Raw genomic sequence first — 21,861 nt, forward strand, 5'->3', positions numbered from 1 at the left:
AAGACAAAGTAAATACTTGATTCACTAAGTACATTCAGGTGGCTAATACTGTTGATGAGACCAGAGTAAGATTTCAGTCAAGAGACAGAAAAAACATATTTGGACACATTTAACAGTATATATATGTATGATGTCCTGAAAGCCTCCATCCGTATGTTCTATTTTATTTCTGTTTAGCATTTTAAAACATTGCCTGAGTTCTAGTTCAAGTAAACATGTAATTTAGAAGAGATAATTTTCTATGTGTTAACAGCACTGAAATGATTTTCAAAAATTCTTATTTGGATAGAAACTTTCAGTCTGTGTACATACTGAAGACTCATAACTGCAATACTAACATGTAATTTGTGATTTTTATAGCTGTATTCAAAATTAACAGGTCCAATAAGTGTTTTAGCTCTTGGTTTTGCTGTTATTTATTCACTTATTTATTTATTGTCAAAAGTTTGTATACATTGAGCTCTTTAAATTATCATTAACACAAAGTTTTCTGGGATTAATTATCTTGCTTAATTATCATTACCCTCCTATGCTGACAGTAATGTTATTTTAGAGCCAGAACTGGGCAAAATCCCTAATTTGAATTAGGTTATGTTTTGAAGCAAAGCTGACTTCTGAGATTATATAATTTGCAAAATTATTTCATTTGAAAAATGACATTGGAGCAGCAGTTTACACTATAATGGATCTGTTTGTCATTAAGTCAGTTAAAAACACAACAAATGAGATGACTATCACTGGTATGAAGACAATTAGCACTTTTTTTACAGATGCAGTAATGAAATAAGCTTGATTTGCAATTCATCTTTGTGGGCAGTAATTTATTTTGTTAAGATGTTATTTTTATTTCAAGTACTTCTAATTTAAACATTATTTCATCAGTATTTATTTGGAATTTTGCACCACTGAGGAAGATTTTGTGCTGGGAATCATAGTTTCTCCAAGATTGTTTTAACAGACTCCAACCAATGTTTTGGAGAGCACTTCCCGTTCTTTCTAAAAAGGAAAACAGATCCTCTTCATGCATGGACTGACATGCTACTTTCCAAAACTAAATAACAAATATTTCCCTTCATATTTAATTATTACTAATGCAAACTCTTCGTACTAGTGTCCATAGAAGAATAAAAATGTCAGAATATATTTATTTCCTCTCAGAATTTTGAACCACAGCAACTGATCTCCAGAACTGCACAAAACTGATGTTTGTGTTTATATTGTTTGTCATGAATTTTAAAATTGCAGGAAAGTGTTATGCTGTATAACCTTTAGTAATGTTGAGAACTGGCTATTAAAAATTATGGAAAGTACACAGATATAACCATCAGTTTAGCTTCACAACGTAAACTTTTGCTTTCTTTTTGTTCAGTGAAGAAAAGAAAGCAGATGTCATTTGAAGGATTTATAAGGTACATGAATTCAGAAGACTGTGCAATATTTAGAAAAGATCACAGGACAGTCTACCAAGATATGAACCACCCGTTATGTGACTACTTCATTTCATCTTCTCACAACACCTACTTGGTATCTGACCAGCTGGTAGGGCCCAGTGATTTATGGGGATATACCAGGTATTTCAATATATTTTTTAGTATTTTAAACATTATTTGGCTTTCTTTTTTTAATGAATAGAGTCACGTATAGTCCTGCTTGACAATAAGGAACAAAACCATCAAAGATACAAATAGAAAATGCAAGAGTGGTATTTTATTTTGTATGTACACTTTTCAATATATTTTGTTTGACAAACCATCTGTTAATAGCCTAAAGTCAATCTATTTTTACACTTACATCTCAAAAAACTACCTCACAGAAAATGATACCTTTACTATGCTGCACGATTTAAGATTAAATCAGTTTTTAATCCCAACATGCTGTCCAAAGGTAAATAGCTCCCTAAAATAGATGTTAAATTCCTGGGTAAAATCTAATCTGATAAATATGTAGGACATAAGAACACAGTATGGTGGAGTATGTCAAGGATATTTGCAATCAGTGTACGTTGCAAAGCAGCTGGTTTAGAAACAAAACCAACAAAAAATAAGGTGGCCATGACCATAGCCAGGAGGGAGAAGAAACTTTGTTTTTGAATGTGCATCATATGACTCCAAGAGGAGAAGTTAACCAGAATGCCTTATTTTCAGGACACATTTAGAAGAAAGGGAAGGAGTAAATGGGTTATGCAATAAATGGACTATAGAAGGGTATAGAAAGCATGAAGAATTTGGAAGGCAGGCGAACAGCATTCCTATTAGTTTGTATTCATTATGTGAAGTGAAATCAGTTGGAACCATCATCTATGTTAACATTTCTGTTTTGGTTGTTCTCTGGATATTCTATAAGCACTGGTAAACATCACAAACACTAACGAATTTATTTCTAACAGTATTTAAAATGATGTGACATTAATATTGCATTGCTTAAAATAATTGCAAAGAGGCTATAAAATTCCCTCTCTTCCTCTTTATCTACTATATGTATAAGGAAAATACAACATAGTAAAATAAGCCAGAAGCATCTCTGAGATATTGTTAGTATGTAAAAGGCAGCATGTAAAAAGGCAGACTGGTAATTAGGTAAAATAGTCTACAAGAAATTTTTAATTAGTAACAAGACAAATATTAGAAACCTAAGAGCTTTAAGGAGTGTCATTAACATATTAAAAATTAAAACAGGTAAATGTAAGGCATCCAAGAAACTTTAGCACTACCTCTTAGAAATAAGGTGGGGGGATAACAACTGAATTAAGTAGAGACAAAGAGCAACCTGATTCTGTAAGTGTGATGCAGTATTTTTAAGTATGATGATTCTCAAACGTGCAGGCAAATCCTGGAATAGTAATAAAAATGACCCTTTCTAACATTTCTTATTATATTTTAAGCAACAATTTGCCATCATTCCAAAATTCTTCTGTTCTGAACTGTAATTTTTATTGTCTTAATGAAGGTTATTCAAGTAATCCATCTTGCTCCTTAACACTCTAATAAAGTTTATTACCCAACATGCCTAAGACAAGCAATGGAAAACAGAGCCCTGACTCATAGCTGTACAATTCTATAGTATTTCTTCTCTTTTGTGATGAAAAAGTAGGGATTTTTGTAATTACTCAGTGTGTGCTTGTAATCAGAAGTTCAGCAACTTGTATAAGAAAGTGTGGTATCTTTCATTTCACTGTAAAAATGTTTCTCTCCTTCTTTTGAAGTGCTCTCTTAAAAGGATGTCGTTGTGTGGAAATTGACTGCTGGAATGGCTCAAACAATGAACCTATTGTGTATCATGGTCACACTTTAACGAGCAAAATTCCATTTCGTTCTGTAATTCAAGTGATTGACAAGTATGCATTTATGGTATGTATCTATGTAAATGTATATGCTGGTTAAAATAAGATGGTGTCTTTAACAAAGCCCAGGACATGGTTGTTGTCAGAGATTCTCCAAGGTAAAAAAACGTGCAACAGAGACAGTGCTTGTGGCAGTAGGTATTGTTGAACTAAAATACAGGAAAATTTTGCTATCTGTTATTATTATCTTTTTTAAATTTTATATAAGGGTTGGTAAACATATATTGCTAATAATGTTTATAAGCCAAACTTGCGCAAGGAACTCAGAAGATCTTAGTCAGCTTGTTAGGTGGAATTCTCACCTAAGGTCATTTAAGCAAGGACTGAATACAAAGTGAACAACTACTCCAGGATCAGTCTGATGTTTTAGTCCTGTATCATAGCATCACTGAATGGTTTGAGTTGGAAGGAACCTTAAAGATCATCCAGTTCCAACTCCCCTGGCATGGGCAGGGACTCGTCCCACTAGGTCAGGCTGTCCAAAGCCTCATCCAACCTGGCCTTGAACACCTCCAGGGATGGGGCATTCACAACTTCCCTGGGCAACCTAGTCCAGTGCCTCACCAACCTCATTGTAAAGAATTTCTTCCTTATGTCTAGTCTAAATCTGCCCCTTTCCAGTTTATACCCATTGCCCTTAGTCCTTTCACTACAAGCCTTTGTAAACAGTCCCTCCCCAGCTTTCTTGTAGGCCCACTTCAGATACTGGAAGGTCGCTGTAAGATCTAGGAGCCTTCTCCAGGCTGAACACCTCCAACTCTCTCAGCCTGTCCTCGTATGGGAAGTGCTCCAGCCCTCTGATCATTTTTGTAGCTCTCGTCTGGACCCATTCCAACAGTTCCATATCCTTCTTATGTTGAGGATATGTCTATATGTCTCTTAATTTTTTTACTTCTTGCTTTCTTCTGTGGCTGTCTTATGTCCTATTTTCAATTTATGAAATAAAGAAAAATATTAGGTTATAGGTGATTTTGAGACACTGTGGTTTCCATTTCCTCTCATTTTATTTTGAATTCAAGGCCTGATAAAAGTTACCATCTACTGCTGGCTTTTTGTCAGATGACTCATTAGGGCAATGTCCCTACTGCCTATCTGGTAAAGCATCGAAAGACAGAGAGCTTTTGGCACTGTTTCAGTATTTTGTGTAGGCTTATGGCAAAGTTCCCTATCAAATGAAGTCCTGAATGACTATTAAGATAACTCTTGTATTCAGGCCAGCAATATGTGTTTGAATATATACACCTATAACCATACATTTATATGGATTTTTATACATATATTTTTATAGCTGTCTCAGAGTTAAGCAAAGCTATACTTTTCTGTTTTACTTTCTACATAAAATTTAATTAGTCTCTGATTTTAAAAGATAGCGAAAGCAAAAATGTGGTTTTATTTCACTCTTCTTCACAACCCGTTAGGTATAATTCTTCTGGTTTTGCTAAGACACTGCATATTGTACGAGACTGTAATACAAACTCCATTTAAGCAGCCACAAGTTACAATAAGAATATAAAATCACAAAAATAGGTAATCGTTCATGCTAGCTGTTTATCAGCCTAAAGTGTGCTTCTATTAGTGGTCAACAGCAAATGCTCAGGGGCAAAGTGTAGAACCAGGATGATCATAAAATGGTACTTCTCTTACAAACTGGCAGTTTAGGTCCTACCCAAGCAAAGATTTTATGCAGAGCATTTGCTAGCCACCAGTATTACTGGCAATTTAATTCCTCATTTGAGCTATTGTCATTTTTTTTAATTCATTTCCCATATTTCACCTGTTCTGCTTGAGTACTGTGAGGAGTAAGGTGTAAAGATCATGAAGATCAAGAAAAGATCATGATATTATAAAAATTGTGCACAGCTTGTTCATGTGGATGCAATGATTTCTGAGCAAACTTTAAGGATACTGTCAACTTGAAATGCAGTCAATTAAAATCTGTAATAAATTAAAGTAAAAGACATTTAATCTTGATTTATATTATCAACTGCAATTTTAGAATCTGATTTTATCTTTTAAAAGCAAAACAAATCTGTGTAAACAATGGATGAAATTCTGTATACCTTACACTTTCCCCAACAAAACAGAGAAATATTTTAAATGTCTGTCACACTAAAACGGTGGCTACAATTTATAGTTAATTGAAAGCCAAATTTGCCTTGTTTATCTTTGTTTTTTTCATTCTCCTTTAAAATGTCATCCACCAGAGAATATATCACTAAAATATGTCAAAATGCAATTTCAAAGGTACTTGATTATGTCAAAGCTTCCAATTTCTTCCTATAGGTATATGATAATTGCAATAATTTTATGTTGTTCTTTTCCTTTATTTCCCATTATTGAAATTATTCTTCACAAACATAGTCATTATTTCTAAAAGTATGATCTACCCAATGTGATAATTCCATTTTGATATGATTTCAGAGCAGTTGCGATGTAACCTTTGGGTGCAAAAGACATAGCTGATGTTAGATCTGAAGACGTGAAGATGTCTTTAATCTTGAAAAATGCCAAAATGGTCAACACTAATTTTTTTAAAATTTGAAATGAAACTAAATAATTTTTTATGCTTTGGTGCATCTGGGAGGTTTTACACCATCATCCTTTTTTTGATTTGTCAATTCATTTATTGGGAATCGCTGTTTCAGACACACGGTAGCGCATGCATCACTCTGTAGATGCGCTGCGTATAAACAAAGCCATTAACTCTGTAAGAAATTCAGCTTTTTGCTTCCAGGTGCAATTGAATCAGCCCGATTTTGGACAGATTTAACACTTATTTTCTCTCTAATTTCTTTATATACAACATTAATCAGTAGCTTAAATGCCTCTGCTAAATTATTTTCTATAGATTATTGGACGAATACCCTTCAATATCTGCTTTCTAAGAGCAGCACAGATATTATTTAGTTTCTCTAATGAAGTATTTTGTCCTTATTAACTGATCTTCATTTGATTCCCTAGCTGGTTTTTTTCAGCTCTGTATACATCTGTTCCTGGTTTAATCACTCTTAACTTCCTAAGGATGCATTTTTTTCTCCTCTTCAATTGTGCTTTGTCTTTTCTGTAAATATTGTGATCTTTTTTATTGTCTTACTAACCTGTAACAACAGACCTGTATTCTGGAAGTTTCTAAAAGAAATGAAAATACGTATTACTAAGGGGACTTTTGTAATATATTTTGAGAAATATAGCAGTCTTCTTCTAATTTATTATTAATAAAAGCCTTTAAATTACATTTACAGGTATCTGACTATCCACTTGTACTGTCTTTGGAGAACCACTGCAGCCCTCAGCAACAGGAAGTAATGGCAGATTATTTAGAAAATATTCTAGGTGACAAACTTCTTACTTCAACAATTGGTGATACACAGGTGACTCAGCTACCTTCTCCTGAGGTAAAAACATTGAGCTTTTCTCTGTGAGAGATAAGTTAAAAAAAACCCTGATTTGTGTTCTTGGGATTTTTTTTTAAATCTTCTGAAATCAAATTTATGAAATGGCTCATCCAGTGTTTTAAATAAACTTCAAGTAGCAACAACAACAACCAAATTAAACAATACAATAAACCAACACAAAAAAGATAAAGAAAAGAGAAAAAGTAAAGATTAATTATGTGGATTTATAAGGAATGTTTAAAGGAAAAGTGTCTTCAGTACAATGCTGAAACATGCATTTGTTAAAAGCTAGTATACTAACATTTTTGCAAAACCTTAGATCTTGCAGTTCACATCAATCCAATTTCTGGTGCTTTGGGTGCATTAGAAGTTTCATTTTATTCTATATACAAACACAGTAAAGTTAAATTTGCGAGCTTCTGTTTCTTTTATATGGAAACACACAAGCTGTAGTAATGTGTGGTTTTATTTGGAACTAGACTTACTAACACTGAATAAAACTATATATCGAAAGCTGAGTAGTCACAATGAAATTACTTTGATTTTTTTAAAGTAAACTATTAGTGAATGTGAATTAAGTTAGCGTAGTTCATCTACTGTAGTCCTACGTTGGAGGCATGGTAGTCTAAACACAGAGAAAAGAGCATCTGCTTTTAAGGAGGGCAGATTTATAGGCAGCGAATGACATGCCCAACATTGTGAAGTAAACACTACTTAAGTTGAACCCTGAATCTGAGAGATATGCAAACACCTGATTAATTTAATTTTTGAAATTTCAAGTTATTGAAACATTGTGTTGTAAAGAACAGCTTCAAAGTTTCTGTTGACCTGCAAAGTCAACAATCCTCTCCTCTCCTTTCCAGTGTTTTAGTTTTAAAAAAGGAAATAAAGTATAATTTTTAAACAAAATTATGCTGTGAATTGAAATTAATAGATCTTTATAATTGTTAATGTTATTTGTTTTCTGTTGATTTATTTTTTGTTCCTTACATTTAAAAAGAATTTCCTGAAAACTAAACATGTCATTGAAATGGAAACGTGAACGTACATTTTTTGTCAATAGCAATGTTAATGCAACTATTTAATTGGTTTCTGTTGCTGAAAAAGCATTCTCCCTCCTCAGTGTATTTCTCCCTAAGGCAATGTTTCTCAGCTGGTGGCGTAAGACTCCTAGGATATGAAGTCAGAAAAGGCAGTTAGATGAGTGTTGAAAATATTGTTGCCAACTAAAACAAATAAATTCCCATTGTTCCAGTCTTTGCACATAGTTTTATTTCAATGGCAAAATATTTTTTCTTAATCTTTTAAGAATGCATACAAGGATTTTTTTAGGTTTTTCACTATTATCCGCTATATCTCAGGTATATTTTATACCTTTTTTACAGTAGTTGAGAAAGAAGTAATACTAATGACAATGTCGGGAGGAAACACTGTGATAAGGAAAGACGACACAAAGAGAGATGTATTTTTGTAAAGAATTAGTAATGGAAAAAACATTTTTGACGTGGTGTGTCCAAAAGACTTACTAAAATGTTATAGTTTCCAAGCAATATTGTCATAAACATATTTAATACATCTCAGTAAGCTAACATTTTTTTTAGATTGTAGCATTACATTTTTTATATCATACTGTCCAATATCACTTTGCACCCTTGAAAAGTGTTCTGTAAATTAGAAAAATATATAAACTGTATTAAACATGAGAGTTTTCTTTAAAGTTCGCCAAAGCATAGCTGCATTCTGTCTAATAGATGTCCAAGGATCATCTGTCCTCTGTAGCAAGTGCAAAATCAGTGTACTGCATCTGAATTGTGCTATCACCGAACTACATACTTAAAAATATTCCTTTCTATAAGATATGTCCCTTACCATATGTTTACTGTAATAGAGGGAATTCACATTTCCGTAGCCTAGAGTTTTCATGTCAGGTCTTTGGAATTTTTGCATGAAAATGCATTGCTGCATTTTATACTTAGTTCTCACTTAAATGTATGCTGTTCAGGTGAGATTCGTGCTCTTCAGATGAGATTCATGCTATTGAACTTCTAAAGTTATGTGAGAAGTATTCCACATCTACATAAGATGTAAGAGTTACCTAAGTAGGAACACTTTCCACACCTGATTTACAAAAGTCTGAATTTAATAAATCATTATGTTGAGAAAAAAACAAGGATTAGGATCATCTCCATTTCTCTAAGCTGCTCTGATCAAGCACATAAGAAAAATCATTAGGATTTTATTTTGCTATGGAAAATTGTAGTTATGACTGAAGTTGCAAATAGAGTAGTAAGTGTGACTTTAGGTTAACATCTATTTGAAGAACCATTTTTGGTTCATGTTCAAATGGATCTTAGTGGTAACACATCTTTAAAGTCCGGGACCTTGTTCACATTCAAGGCCTGGGTAAAATAATTATAATTTGAGCAAGCCAGATGCTGAACTCAGGCTTAAGCATGTTGTATTTCAGCAGTTCAAGAGAAATGTTACATAACAATAAACTATAAATTTAAAATGCTTTTTGCGAGAAGGATTTTCAGTTATTGTAAGAAAAATAACTGAACTGTTAAAGCCATCCCAGGAAGAAAATTGTCAAAAGTGTTAAAACCAATAACAGAGTAAAGGAGTTGTTGTTTAAAAATTACAGTCTTCTGATTTCTCATATAACTCTAATAAAATATAGCAAGTGTCAGAGTGATTAAAATTGGTTGTAATTGCTCAGATATGAGACTGGTTCAACAGAATGATGTGTTCCTTGGCATGGCTTAGGAGCTGTAAATATACTTGCTCAGAGGCTGATACAACCAATAGTCTGATAACTCATTTTGAAAAAAATACTACGAATAATGCATTCGAAGGAACTGGTGTACCTGCCTGCATGAGTACTTCTACTAGTAAAATTCTTACCAGATAACTGTACCTACTATTACACCCATACGCAAAGAAAGGGAAAGCTTTGATATCAGTTTCCTCTTTTCAAACTTCCTTATTTAATCCATCTGAATTAACACATGAACCTGTATCTTCATTAAATACTGAAATAGAACAGAAGAAATAGAAAACAGCAAACCCTAAACTTTTTAAAAAGAAATCTTCATACACTCTAATTTAGCCAAGTAACAGGTGTTAAGCTTTTTATGTAGAGTCTTGTTCAGCATGTTCTGTGGCCAACACACATTCCTTTCACCTAGATTTTTAGCTTTTTCCTTAGCAAGTTTTATTGGATATGCTTTTAAGGTCTGTTCTAAATATTAATTGAAAATTATTTATTCAATGTTGCTTCTTTTTATTTTTTTAAACTCCTAATGTTGCCTTATATTAAAACAAAATAAAAATAGGTGATAAATTTTTTATATGCTTATATATGCTTATCTTGATTGTAAGCGAATATGAATATCACACTGAAGTAGTTCAGTATTAAGTATTCTTTAAGTCACTTTACTATGTGAATGTGTATATATATGTGTGAATTTAATTACTCTGAGTTTAAAAATTAAGGCATTTGAATTGGAGTTACAGTGTTTTACCTTCATTTTCTCTACAATCTTGTTTACCTGCTTTTGTCATGTTCACTTTCCTTGACTTGAGCTCCTGCCTTCTCCTTTCTGATTGGATCTTAGCAAGGGAGATGGGAAGGATTGAAAGGGTACAGAGTCTTTCACTCCTCTTTAAGATTAACAATAACCATATGAACATATTTTATTGTATGATCTTTTAGAGACTATTCCAATCTAATAATAACTCTAGGGACACAGCACAAATCTCTCTACTTCCATGTGTGCCTCACATGCCTGTAAACACAATGGGCAAACTTTTATCCCTCAAGTTCTCTGTCTGCATCACAATTTATCACTTAGTTACCTGTGCTACTGCCACTTTGCTAGGCTCTTTTTGACAACCTGCTTGTAGGATCCCTCAAAGATTTGACTCTGAACTAATCAGTTCAGCCCTCCTTCACTTTTCTCTCATTTCCTAGGCAAGGACTTTCAACATCCAGCTTCTCTTTGTCACTTGAGACTGAAACGTTATGTTTCTTGAGTAGGAAACCCTCTTCAACTGACAGCTACTTTATTCTTGGTTTTGCTTTTCTTATGAAGGGGTGTATGTAGCTCGTGCAAGACTTGCTTTCAATACCCACTGCTCAGCGTTCTTCAAGACCTGAACCAAGTGGTGCCCTTGTCTGCTCTTGAAGTGAATTACCACATAATTTCTCCAAGCACTTCACAGAAACATTTTTCAATTACAGGTTCTTACTTACATCCTGGAGATCTGGAGATCTCCATGGAAATTATTTTCTCCTGTGTTGTCTGATCAATCCTCTACATTCTATTCTAAGTAGGTTTTGAGCTACACCTTTGTTGGCTGAGACGATTGTGTGTCTGGGAGGGTTAAAATGCAGAGCAAACCTAGTTGTAGGTGCTTCCTTGGGCCACAGCTCATGCATAATTTCTCCTACCATTTTAAGTCTGAGTGAAAATTACAAGGAGGTCCAGAAAAGAAAATTTGATGGTCACTGAAAGCTATTACTCTCTGCGTTTCCTCAACACTCGCTCACTCTGAAACACAAAACTGAGAAAATTTCAGGAAAAGAGATTTCTTTAATTCTTTGGCCTCAGTCATACACATGTTCACCCAGCAACTGACTGTACTAGCACTGTTAAATCCCTGAAATATTACCTTATTCTGTAGCACATCAACAGACGTGGAGTAGAGGAAAGAGAAGGCTTTTGCATGGTTTGATTCTTTCACACATCTCTTATTCACTGTGATAAACTGAGCCCACTTATGAGCTTTATCAATCTCTTTTACCATATCTATCCTTTGAACTCCTTCCCATGCAGATGTTTTACCACTCTAAACAACTAACCCACTACAATTCTCTGCTTGCAGTCTTGGTCACTCTGGTGTTTCTAAGAAGGCTTCATGAATTACTTTAATATTCACTGGAATATCAGGTCCTTTGAGTCAGTTCCGGATTAAATTATATTTGGCATCACTGACTGGCACCAGAGACCTCTGCTGATTGCACCAGCACACTTAGATTAGGTTGATATAAAGTGACAGAATGTGGTGTATTGTACAGCAATTTTAGATGAACTTAGAAAATATTAGAATCCTAGAAGTGAGATTTTTTTTTTTTTTATTATCCTGCTGCATCCTTCCTCTCTAATGGGTTTAACAGCTACTTTAAGAAGCAAATAAGCAGCAAATATAACACACACACAGAAGAAAGTAAATGCATCAATGCTTTTGATGAAGGTTGTTTCCTCAATTATTTTGCATTGTAGTTCATCAAACCACCTTACACTGCTGGCATGTCATATACATGAACTGCTAAGGAATTTTTCATTATTTGTGGATATCCTATCACAAAATTGGAAAGAGATATTGATACATTGTTAACTGAAAGTGAAGTGGCAACTATTGTTATTTTACAAGTCACTTTCAGTGTTTACCACTCAGCTGCAAGATCAATTACTATATTCTGGTGATTCATAAGCATTTAAGGCCGCGATCTCTAAGGTTTCCCCATAGCTCTTAAAACCATACTATCTATAAAACCACCTATTTAATAATCTCCTTGAAAAAGAGTAATAGAAGTCTCCAGTACAACTTTATGCTCTCTGGGCATTTAAATTCTTACTATTAGGAGGAAAGCCAACTAACCCCATAGCCAGGACTAATTCTTCACCTTTTTCTTCACCTCTATCTACTCAACATACAAAGGAGCTTTCCATATGTAGTTACTGTTTTCCCAAAACAGACACTGTTTTCCCAGAATGGACCAGTCTCGGAGAACCAAGTACCACCCTCTTCAACATCTAGATACGATGTCTGAGTGTGCGTATAAGAGATTCATATTGCTGCTGTATTTTCTTCCTTTCTCTGTAAAGACCTGTCTCACTGAGACACTTACAAATCCTGATTGTACCTTGCTGTCTACAATCTCTGACAAATAGGCTTTTACTGACTGTAATGTCTGACAAAAGGGTAATACCCTGATTAACTGTGGCTATATGAGTTAATTTTCAGTCTAAACATCTCTAAAATTTCCTCTCTATATTTTCATAGGGTTTTATAGCCTTATTTTCTTGTTATTGAAAAAGTAGGGCTTGAAGATTTTCACTCAGAAATCCAAGATCAGAACAGCTTTAGCATATCTAATTCTGTTGTTTCAGTGACGAGATTCATTCGGAGTTTTTTTTTACCTACAAGTCACATATGCAAATTTATTGACCGAGTCTTTACATCAGAAATATCTCTGCTTTCTAGCAAGTAAAAAACACTTCCAGTTTACTATTTTGGCTTTCAGTCCGTCCATGGCATCTAGTCTTTACAAAAATGAGAAGAAAGGTGTTGAAAATGTAGCATGCTTTGGTGATGACTTCAAAAATAAGATAATCTGTGTTATTTCTTATAAAATTTCTGGATTCTCTGCTTAGGACTCAGAATTTTCTCAGTGATGCACAGTGAAACACATAGAGGCAGTGGGAACAGGATGAAATACAAGATATTTTACTTAAATGAGAGAAAAAGAATTTTTATTGTGAAGGTGGTCAGGAACTGGAGCAGGTTGCCCAGAGAGATTATACTGTCTCTGTCTTGGAAATGCTCAAAATCTGACTGAACACATCCCTAGCTCTTACTGACCATGCTTTGAACACAAGTGTTGGTCTAGATGGTCTCAAGGGATCCATTTCAAACTCAGCCATTCTCTATTTATACGATATGTCTTCCTAGTTTGACCTTGGGCCTGCCTTGTGACATGTCTAGCAGTCACTGGACTGCTTCCTGAGCTTGCCTACCATTACCAGAACAGCTCTACTTGTGTTGCTGTTGCCCTAGACGGTGAGATCATTGCCCCATGCCTGCCCTGCCTCACTCTCAGCTCCTGGGTCACCTGGTGCAGCTGCTACTCTCTGGCTCTGAGTTGTTGCAGATTCTTGAACCACGAGCTGTAGAGTATGCCACTGGAACAGGTTGCCCAGAGCAGTCATGGATGCCCCATCCCTAGAGGTGTTCAAGGCCAAGTTGGATGGGGTTTTGAGCATCCTTCTAGTGGAAGGTGTCCCTGCCAATGGCAAGGGTATTGGAACTAGATGATCTTTAAGGTCTCTTCCAACAAAAATCAGTCTATAATTCTATGATATTTGCATATCAGTTACAATGCATTTTTTTATTTCTTTAAATGTCTGTCAGAAATGCAAAATCACTGCACTAGAACTTCCTCCAAGACTACTGTCAGATGTGTTTTTGATTGCATGGTTGGGAAAGTCTATGTGTGTTTTCATCTTTCTCTTTTTTCTGGTGGAGTCCTCAGGTAAAACACAATAAGGCATTGCCAGCTAAGGCTCTTGTTCTTTAATAAGATCTAATGTTATTGTCAACAATTAAAACAGGTCAAGCCTCTGAACCATTAGCAAATTGATCCTTTCTTTATCTTTGATGTTTGGTGCCTGAGTGGGACTCTTCCTAGTAGATAAATGAGAAATCATACCTTGCAAAATTGTGTTTTAAGGGCAGAGTGCTTTTTAGAACACATATGCTTTTCCCCAGGATTTTGCCAGGTATTTACTTCATCAAGAAAGTTAGTCTGGCAGTGTTATCCCTCTGAATTTCCTTCTTTAGGCATTTTTGCTTTTTTATGTTTTTAATAAAAGGACAATTAGAAAGATTCTCTCACATATTTTGTATCTACTACAGAGCACAATACAGAACTGGAATTTTCAGTTCTGAAAAATGCGAGGGACTTCTCACTTAATAACTGTATAGTATGAAAGCTTGCTATGAGATTGCTAAAAAGAGTGCTCCTGTGATAATTATATTGATTTAATTAGAGCTTAGACATTACTAGTAGTATTGATTTGAATATCTCAATAACTGTGATTCATAAGGATGCCACAAAGACATCCATTTACAATATCACTTAGAGCATTTATCTTCTTGAATCATTGAAGAATGCTGGTTTTGTTTTAGTTTAATAGTTGTACTTAAAGATACCATCCTATTATTTTCATTCAAGATAAATTTCTTAAGGCCTCCAAAGTTTTTCTCATGTTAGATTTCATGGAAGATGTTAACATTGTGACCCTATATCGGTATTTAAGAGAGCAATACAGTTCTTGGAATAGAAAATTATGGAAAACTTTAAACTGATTTTAACCTTGTTGTTCAGCAAGATTTTCAGGATTTGATATTCCTCTTACTAAGCACCTACAGCTGATCAGGAAAGGACAAGAGAGAAGAACACGCTCAATTTAAATAAGAGAATCTATTCTTCTCTTTTTAATACTCATGACCCAAAATCCAGAATTTGTTCTGTAGGTTTCTGAGAACTGAATTTTGTCTCTTTTTACATTAATTGCAGTAGTCAGTAAGTGAATTTACCTGGTCCATTCTGAAGTGTTTGTGATTTTGTCTGGGAGTCTTATATTACTTCAGCTGTTCTGATTTGTGTTGTATATCACATTAACTAGAATGCCTTCTTAGTTCAAGAACAAAGTTTTGTTTGTTTAATTATTTTAATATTTGTTCTAATTGATTGTACTTGGAGGATTTTGCTTATACCAAGCTTGAAGACCCTCTAGGGAAGATCTGTTGTGTTTTACATATTTAAAATTTTAGTATGCTTACATATATGAGCACATAGTAAAGATGTACATTTTAAGTATTTTTTATTTTTTATTTAAACTAAAAAAGAGAAGTTGTAGTGAATGTTCAGACTTTCAGCTAATTATCTGCTTAAAAGGTTTAGACATTTGTACAATAAGAAGTGACTTGTTTTGTACTGCTGATTACCAATTAAAGAACTCATTTTTTCCATAGTCACTTATTTTCTAGCATACATGTGTCATAAGATTTGTTTTTAAGATTTGTTTGAAGCTTAGACTTTAAAATCTGTGGTGTGTCTTTTCCAGTTCATGGTTCACTTTCAGTGATTTGGGTTAACAGCTATTCAATTTGCTTCTGGCCTAACAAGTATCAAAATTTCTTCTTGCTAGGGTATTTTCTGTAACTTTATTAAAAGCAAGTGGTAATTCCAAAAATATTATCTTTATAGGAAAAAAAAAAAGGTTTTTCCTACCTCAAGGTAGTTACATTTTTGCTAACAGTTCATAAAAAGAATTTTAGAAACTATCTGACTTAGAACATCATGGCCCCTTTTTATATGATGACACAGACTATGGTCTTCCTTTACTTAACCCAAGTTTAGATGTAGGAGATCGTAACATATACAGAGAAAGGTTTTCCTTCCATTGTATAGCAGCTACCTTTTTTTAATTTGTAAAATTAAATCTTATGTATGAACAGCAAAACAAAAGACCAAAAGTGAATAGAATTACTTTTAAATATTGAGAAATATGGAGATGGAAAAGAAAATTCAGAACTCTTTGAAATATGAGTAGCATTACTCATATTAAAACTATTCTAAAAATATCACAGAATAAAAATGAGTGCATCAATAAGAAATGAAGGAAAAGTTAAAGGGCATCCTTATTCTGAATCACCAGTGCAGAGAGACTAATCAAATCTTACACTGGCATGGCATTGATAGATATTAAGCATAGGTTATCTTGTTCTAATAGAACACTGACAAACTACTAATTGTAGAATCATAGAAAAAGAACGGTTGTGTTTGGAAGGGACCTTAGAAGCCCATCCAGTTCCAGCCCAGCTGTGACAGGCAGGAACACCTCCCACCAGACCAGGCTGCTCAAGGCCCTGTCCACCCTGCCCTTCAGCACTTCCAGGGAGGGAGCACCCACAAGTTCCCTGGGAAACCTGTGCCAGTGCCTCACCACCCTCAGTGGGAAGAATTTCTTCCCAATACTAATCTAAATTTTCCCCTCTCCAATTTTAAGCCATTCCCCCTGGTCTTATCACTACATGCCCTTGTAAAAAATCCCTCCCCAGCCTTTTTGTAGGCTCCCTTCAAGTACTGGAAGGCAGATCTGAAGTGATAAAGGGATTATCAGCAATGGAGAATGCAATGTAAATAAATGGAATGTCTATGTCTTTGTTGAAGGCACTAGTTTCTTTTATAAAGCTTTGGTTTTATAGATATGCTTCTTATATCCATGTTTTTCATATTTACCTAGTGGATACCTTAAAATAAAATATTTCAGCTATCTTTTATTTAATATATATTTGTTCCTTGTTTCTATAACCCGCCTGGCAATGTAGCCCTCCTTTTCACTAGTGCATAAGAAAATTAAGGAATATTTTTGTGGATCATTTTATCCAAGAACCTAAGCAAGTCCTTTTACTCACAAGCACTTCCTTTACTCAAAGGTAGAAATGACTGTCTGCTACATAATAGCTGTTCCACTACGAATACTATTTCATAACTTTAGGTGAAGTTTTTACTCATATGATTCAGGTGCATAGATGAAAGTCATCTTACTGGAAATTATAAGCTTTAATAATTTTTTTTCCTACATTCTTTATTATGGGAGTTGAAACATGACCATTTAAAATAGAGAAACTGCTTAGGCAACAAATTATCAAACTATGTTAATTTCCATGACCAGGTAAGATGAGAATCCACTATATAATGACATGACAACTAAAGTTTTAATTTTGTGCACTAGACAGTTGAGCACAAATGCACTAATCAAATAGGATAACAAATTTCCAGCAGCTGCAATGAGAGCTAAAAAATTTTCAAATTAATATCAGATACAAGTCTATAAGACTATATATAAAAATGATTTTATGCATAGTAATAATTATACCTCCTATGTCTTACCTGGCCTTTACTTCTGATGCTTACTTAACCTCCTACCTTACTCTAACACACAGTTTTAGTATCTGTGTATGTTTGGTGAAGAGTTTTTTTTCCTGTCATGGGATAAAATATTCACATTCTATTCTGTACTTTGATCCCCAGATTTGGTTTGGTATACTTGCTTTTGACTTCTGCCTTGCTGATATCTATCTTCACTTCATGGTGGTACCTCAGTTCATTACATGTAATAAAAGCTTGTTTAAATGATATCTAGATAAAAGACCCAACAATTAGTGCATACAAAATTCTAATTACTACTGATTAACCTATTTTCTACAGGAATTAAAATTCAAAATTCTGTTAAAAAATAAAAAAGTTGGAACAATTGAGGATGGTCTTCTCAGGAGAGAATCTGGCAGTCGTGGTGAGGCAGTGGAAATTTCTGATTCTGAAAATATAACTGAAGAAGATGATACTGATGATAAAACTCCTCTTTACCCAAGGAGAACTTCTGCAAAAAGAAAAAGTGATCATAGATCTTCACCCCCACCTAGAAAAAAGTCAAAGGTAACTTTTATCTCAACTGAATTTAGAAAACACATAGATATATGTCAGCTTTTTAAAAAGGAGGCATATTTTATCTTAAAATAGACATCAAATTTTAAAGGTAAGCTTTAAAATTACTTAAAGCATGATATTTTGAAATATTTTTAACTCAACATTTCAGAGTTTTCCTGATTTTCACAAGACAGTCAGAACTAGAACATATTTTATCCAACTGAAAAGTGAACTTTCTCTGTGCTCCCATCCTAAACTCCATCTTAATTTTTCACTTCCAAGTCATGTGCCTCTCCCAGGTACTCAATACCGCAATAGGCTTCAGATAAATCGGCCCAGCTGCTCTCCTGAAGCTATGCATGGAAGGCATATCTCAACCTATGCATAGAAGGCATGATCTCAAGGCCTTCCTGAAGCTATGCATGGAAAATACTCATAACACTTCCTGACAATGAAAGACAGAGTTAACTATCTATTTCTTCCTGCAATCCACCAGACTTTCATGAAAATTATGAAGAGTTCCCATTCCACTATTTTCTTCTGTTCTGGAATCTGTGTCTGCAATTGGATGTAGAGTTCTGGTAGCACTAAACTGTTTTTAGGCACTTACAATAGAAGAAGTATTTTTGCATTAATTATGTAGAGACTTAACATTAAATATTGTTTCTGAAAAACAGTGCAAGAACTGGATATGACTTTCTTTTTAATAGTGAAATTGAACTTATTCATTTTTTTAACCAAATAGTAAATCTCTGCCATGAAAATCTGTTGGTCCATCAGGGTTCAAATTATTTTGTTCAATATTTTTCAGCAGGCAGGAAGCAGCCATGCTTGCACATCATGCTCTGATTATCAGAATGCAGATAGACTGGCAATGCTCCTCAGGGTCTAGTGTTTTTTTGCTGTGAGGCAGCATCTCTTCCGTGGTGTTGCTTTTCTCTAAATTATTTGAAGACCAAGATATTTCCTCCTTTTTTTTCCATGTGATATAGAGACATATTAAGGAAAAATTCTGAGGAAGGATGGATTCCTCTTTAAACACAGAAAAATTCCCAGATAATAGGGTCATATGTATTTGTAGCATCATGTTAGAGACTAGAATGTATATCACATGCATCTTGCTCAACAGCAGCAATAACAGATCATAGAATCATAGGATATAATGAAATTGCCTATTAAACCACGTCCCAAAGTGCCACATCTATGCTTTTATTGAACACCTCCAAGGACTGTGACTCTAGCACTTCCCCGTCATGTTTTGCAGGCAGCAGACAAAGCAGTTTCCACAATCCCACCCCATTGAGCTGAAAGTATTCATTCTGAGGTCCCACTCTACTGCTCTGTTGGAGCATGGGAGACCATTTGAATCCACACGCAAGATATCCTAGTGACGTGGTTGCCTTTGGCTGTGTCACTGCCTTCCACATCCAAAGAGCTGTATTATTAAGAAGTTGCGTGTCAGTAGCTCCCTATTGCTGCTTATGGTACATAACCCCAGAATAATTAATGCACTTGAACTTTGTATAGTTTAAGAGCCATGAACATGCAATTCCTATTATTTTTGTCAGATGATAATTTGTCTTCAATAGTTTTAATGGAATGTAAACATTATTAGCAACATCAGCTCTTTACTGGCTGCTACCAATAATAAGCTTCCAACTTCATGATAAGTAAAATGAAGAGGTCACGTAGTACCTCAATTTAAGAGAAGAGACGCTTGAAAAATTTCAGCCTTTCAGCCTTTGCTTTTGCTTTGTTTTGGTAATCAAGCAAGACAAGACAAAGACTTTGGTCAAAGAACTTTCCATCTTAATTATGAACAGAGTTTTCCTAACTTCAGAACAATTCTTGGAGGAAGATACGGAAGCATAGAATCACAGAATGATCAGGGTTTGAAGGGACCTCTGGAGATCATCTAGTCTAACCCCTCTGCTAAAGCAGATTCACTCAGAGCATCTATAATAATTTTTTCCTGTTATTCCACACTTTGTATTTCACTTTCTGCTATTGATATAGAGATTCTCCTATTCTTTTGTGGTTTTTTTTTCTCAAAGTACTTCCTATTAGTGTATCTTTTCTAGTATTCTATCTATTTTGGAATATAAAGTTGATAATTTATTTTAAATGGGTAACATGAAGGCCCAAGAAAACTTATTAGTTAGCATACTAGTCTCTGAAGTAGGGAAAAAAAAAGCTGTCTAAAAGAACATTGTGCTAGGAAGCATTGGAAGCATCTCTTCATTCATCCTACAATTCATCATACGATATGATGAACACAGAGACAATGACCTTAATTGTCTTTGACTACATCAACTCTCACTACCAAAAATCATATCTTAGGCACAAATATTCATTAATTGTAACAGATTCTTCCATGCTTTATGTATCCAAAAAGATAGTTTCTTCTGACTTGGTAATAATAATAATGAAATACATGTTATTGTGATTTTTTAAATCTTCTATTATTTTATATTATGATTATTAGATTAAGAAGATAAAAATTGCTGTTGCACTGTCAGACCTTGTGATTTACACGAAGTCTGAGAAGTTTGTGAGCTTTGAGCATTCCCTATCTAATCAGAAGTGCTATGAAAATAATTCAATCGGGGAGCTTCAAGCACGGAAGTTTGTAAAAAATTCAGGTAATTTCTTTTTATTTAATCAGGTAAAAGATACACTGTTGCTATGGTTCACTGCTCAGGCATTGAAGTTAAAATTTTATGAAAAACATGCTGTCCGACTTTATTTTATTGCTTTTATAACATTGTTCTAGAAATATCTTTTCATTTGCACTGCATTTTTACATTCCAGCTGGTTTGTGAGGAAAATTGAAACTCTGCTTTGTTTTAATTTTGTGTAGTTTCAGAAAACCAAATATTAACATAGTATACAAAATGCATGAATACCCTTTGAGTCATTGTTTTCTGCATCAAATAATTTAGAAGTTACAGTCAACACTTGAAAAAGTAAGGAATAGATTTCACACCCACCCCTCCCCCGGTATGGTCCATAGTACTTAGTGGAGTTGAGCATGCAGCATCGCTGGCTTTGATGATAACTGTGGATAAAAGAATCTGCATTGATGGAATGAATAAACCCCGCAGCGGGCAGTTTGTTCCTTTGGAACAGATCTTTCATACCAGACAAGCTGGATTATTCAAAACTCATTCTGTGTTGGAAGGGCTCCATTTGGTGCAGCCGATACAGTGCAGCCTCTGCTTTTTAACTCCAGCTGTCTGCCAACAGCCTTAAGGGAGTGTTAAGAACAGATATCACTGACCGTGAGAATAAAGTCTGCCACAGGCTCATTCATTCAGCCCAGCTGCCATCCACTACTTGGTGGAGCTGATTCAATGTTTGGTTAGGTGAATGGTGCCAAATGGCATAAAACAAGTAGAATTTTCCCAGTCATCCATAGTCAGAGTCCCCTGTGGTCCCTCTGGCAATCTCACGAACACGAAAGTAATCCTACAAAAAAAAAAAAAAGACAGGGAGAGAGGGGCTGAGGGGAGGATGGAAAGGGAAGGATGGAAAGGATCAGTTATGTGACCCTGGAAATGTAAAGCTTTTTGTTTGTTTATTAACCAGGAATAATGTAGATAAACGATAAAGAAATTTTCCACTTCTGTGTAGTTTATGTCTTTGTGGGAGGGAACACCACTAGGAGGAAAAAAATCAGCTCACTTGAATAGTTAACATTTTCTGAAGATTATAAAGGAATCAAATAAGATTTTTTTGGAAATGTGCTTTTCACTGGTCCTGAGATTATTAATTCATTTTATTTAAATCCCCAAACAGCAATCAAACTAAGATCACTTTGGGGTGATTTTTTTTCTGATTGA

The 21,861-nt window shown here is 34.6% G+C and overlaps 1 protein-coding gene across 1 annotated transcript in view; it reads left to right on the forward strand.

Moving 5' to 3' along the window:
* The window catches only part of PLCZ1 (phospholipase C zeta 1), a 54,568-nt gene that overhangs the window by 9,441 nt on the left and 23,266 nt on the right, over window positions 1–21,861 (forward strand). The window contains exons 4-8 of the mRNA XM_054088724.1: window positions 1,370–1,571; window positions 3,203–3,347; window positions 6,583–6,735; window positions 17,801–18,028; window positions 20,505–20,661. Of these exons, the coding sequence (XP_053944699.1) occupies window positions 1,370–1,571; window positions 3,203–3,347; window positions 6,583–6,735; window positions 17,801–18,028; window positions 20,505–20,661 (885 nt within the window). The remainder of the gene's footprint in view (window positions 1–1,369; window positions 1,572–3,202; window positions 3,348–6,582; window positions 6,736–17,800; window positions 18,029–20,504; window positions 20,662–21,861) is intronic.

The sequence above is a fragment of the Cuculus canorus genome, chromosome 1 (genome assembly GCF_017976375.1).
Source record: "Cuculus canorus isolate bCucCan1 chromosome 1, bCucCan1.pri, whole genome shotgun sequence".
NCBI lineage: Eukaryota > Metazoa > Chordata > Aves > Cuculiformes > Cuculidae > Cuculus > Cuculus canorus.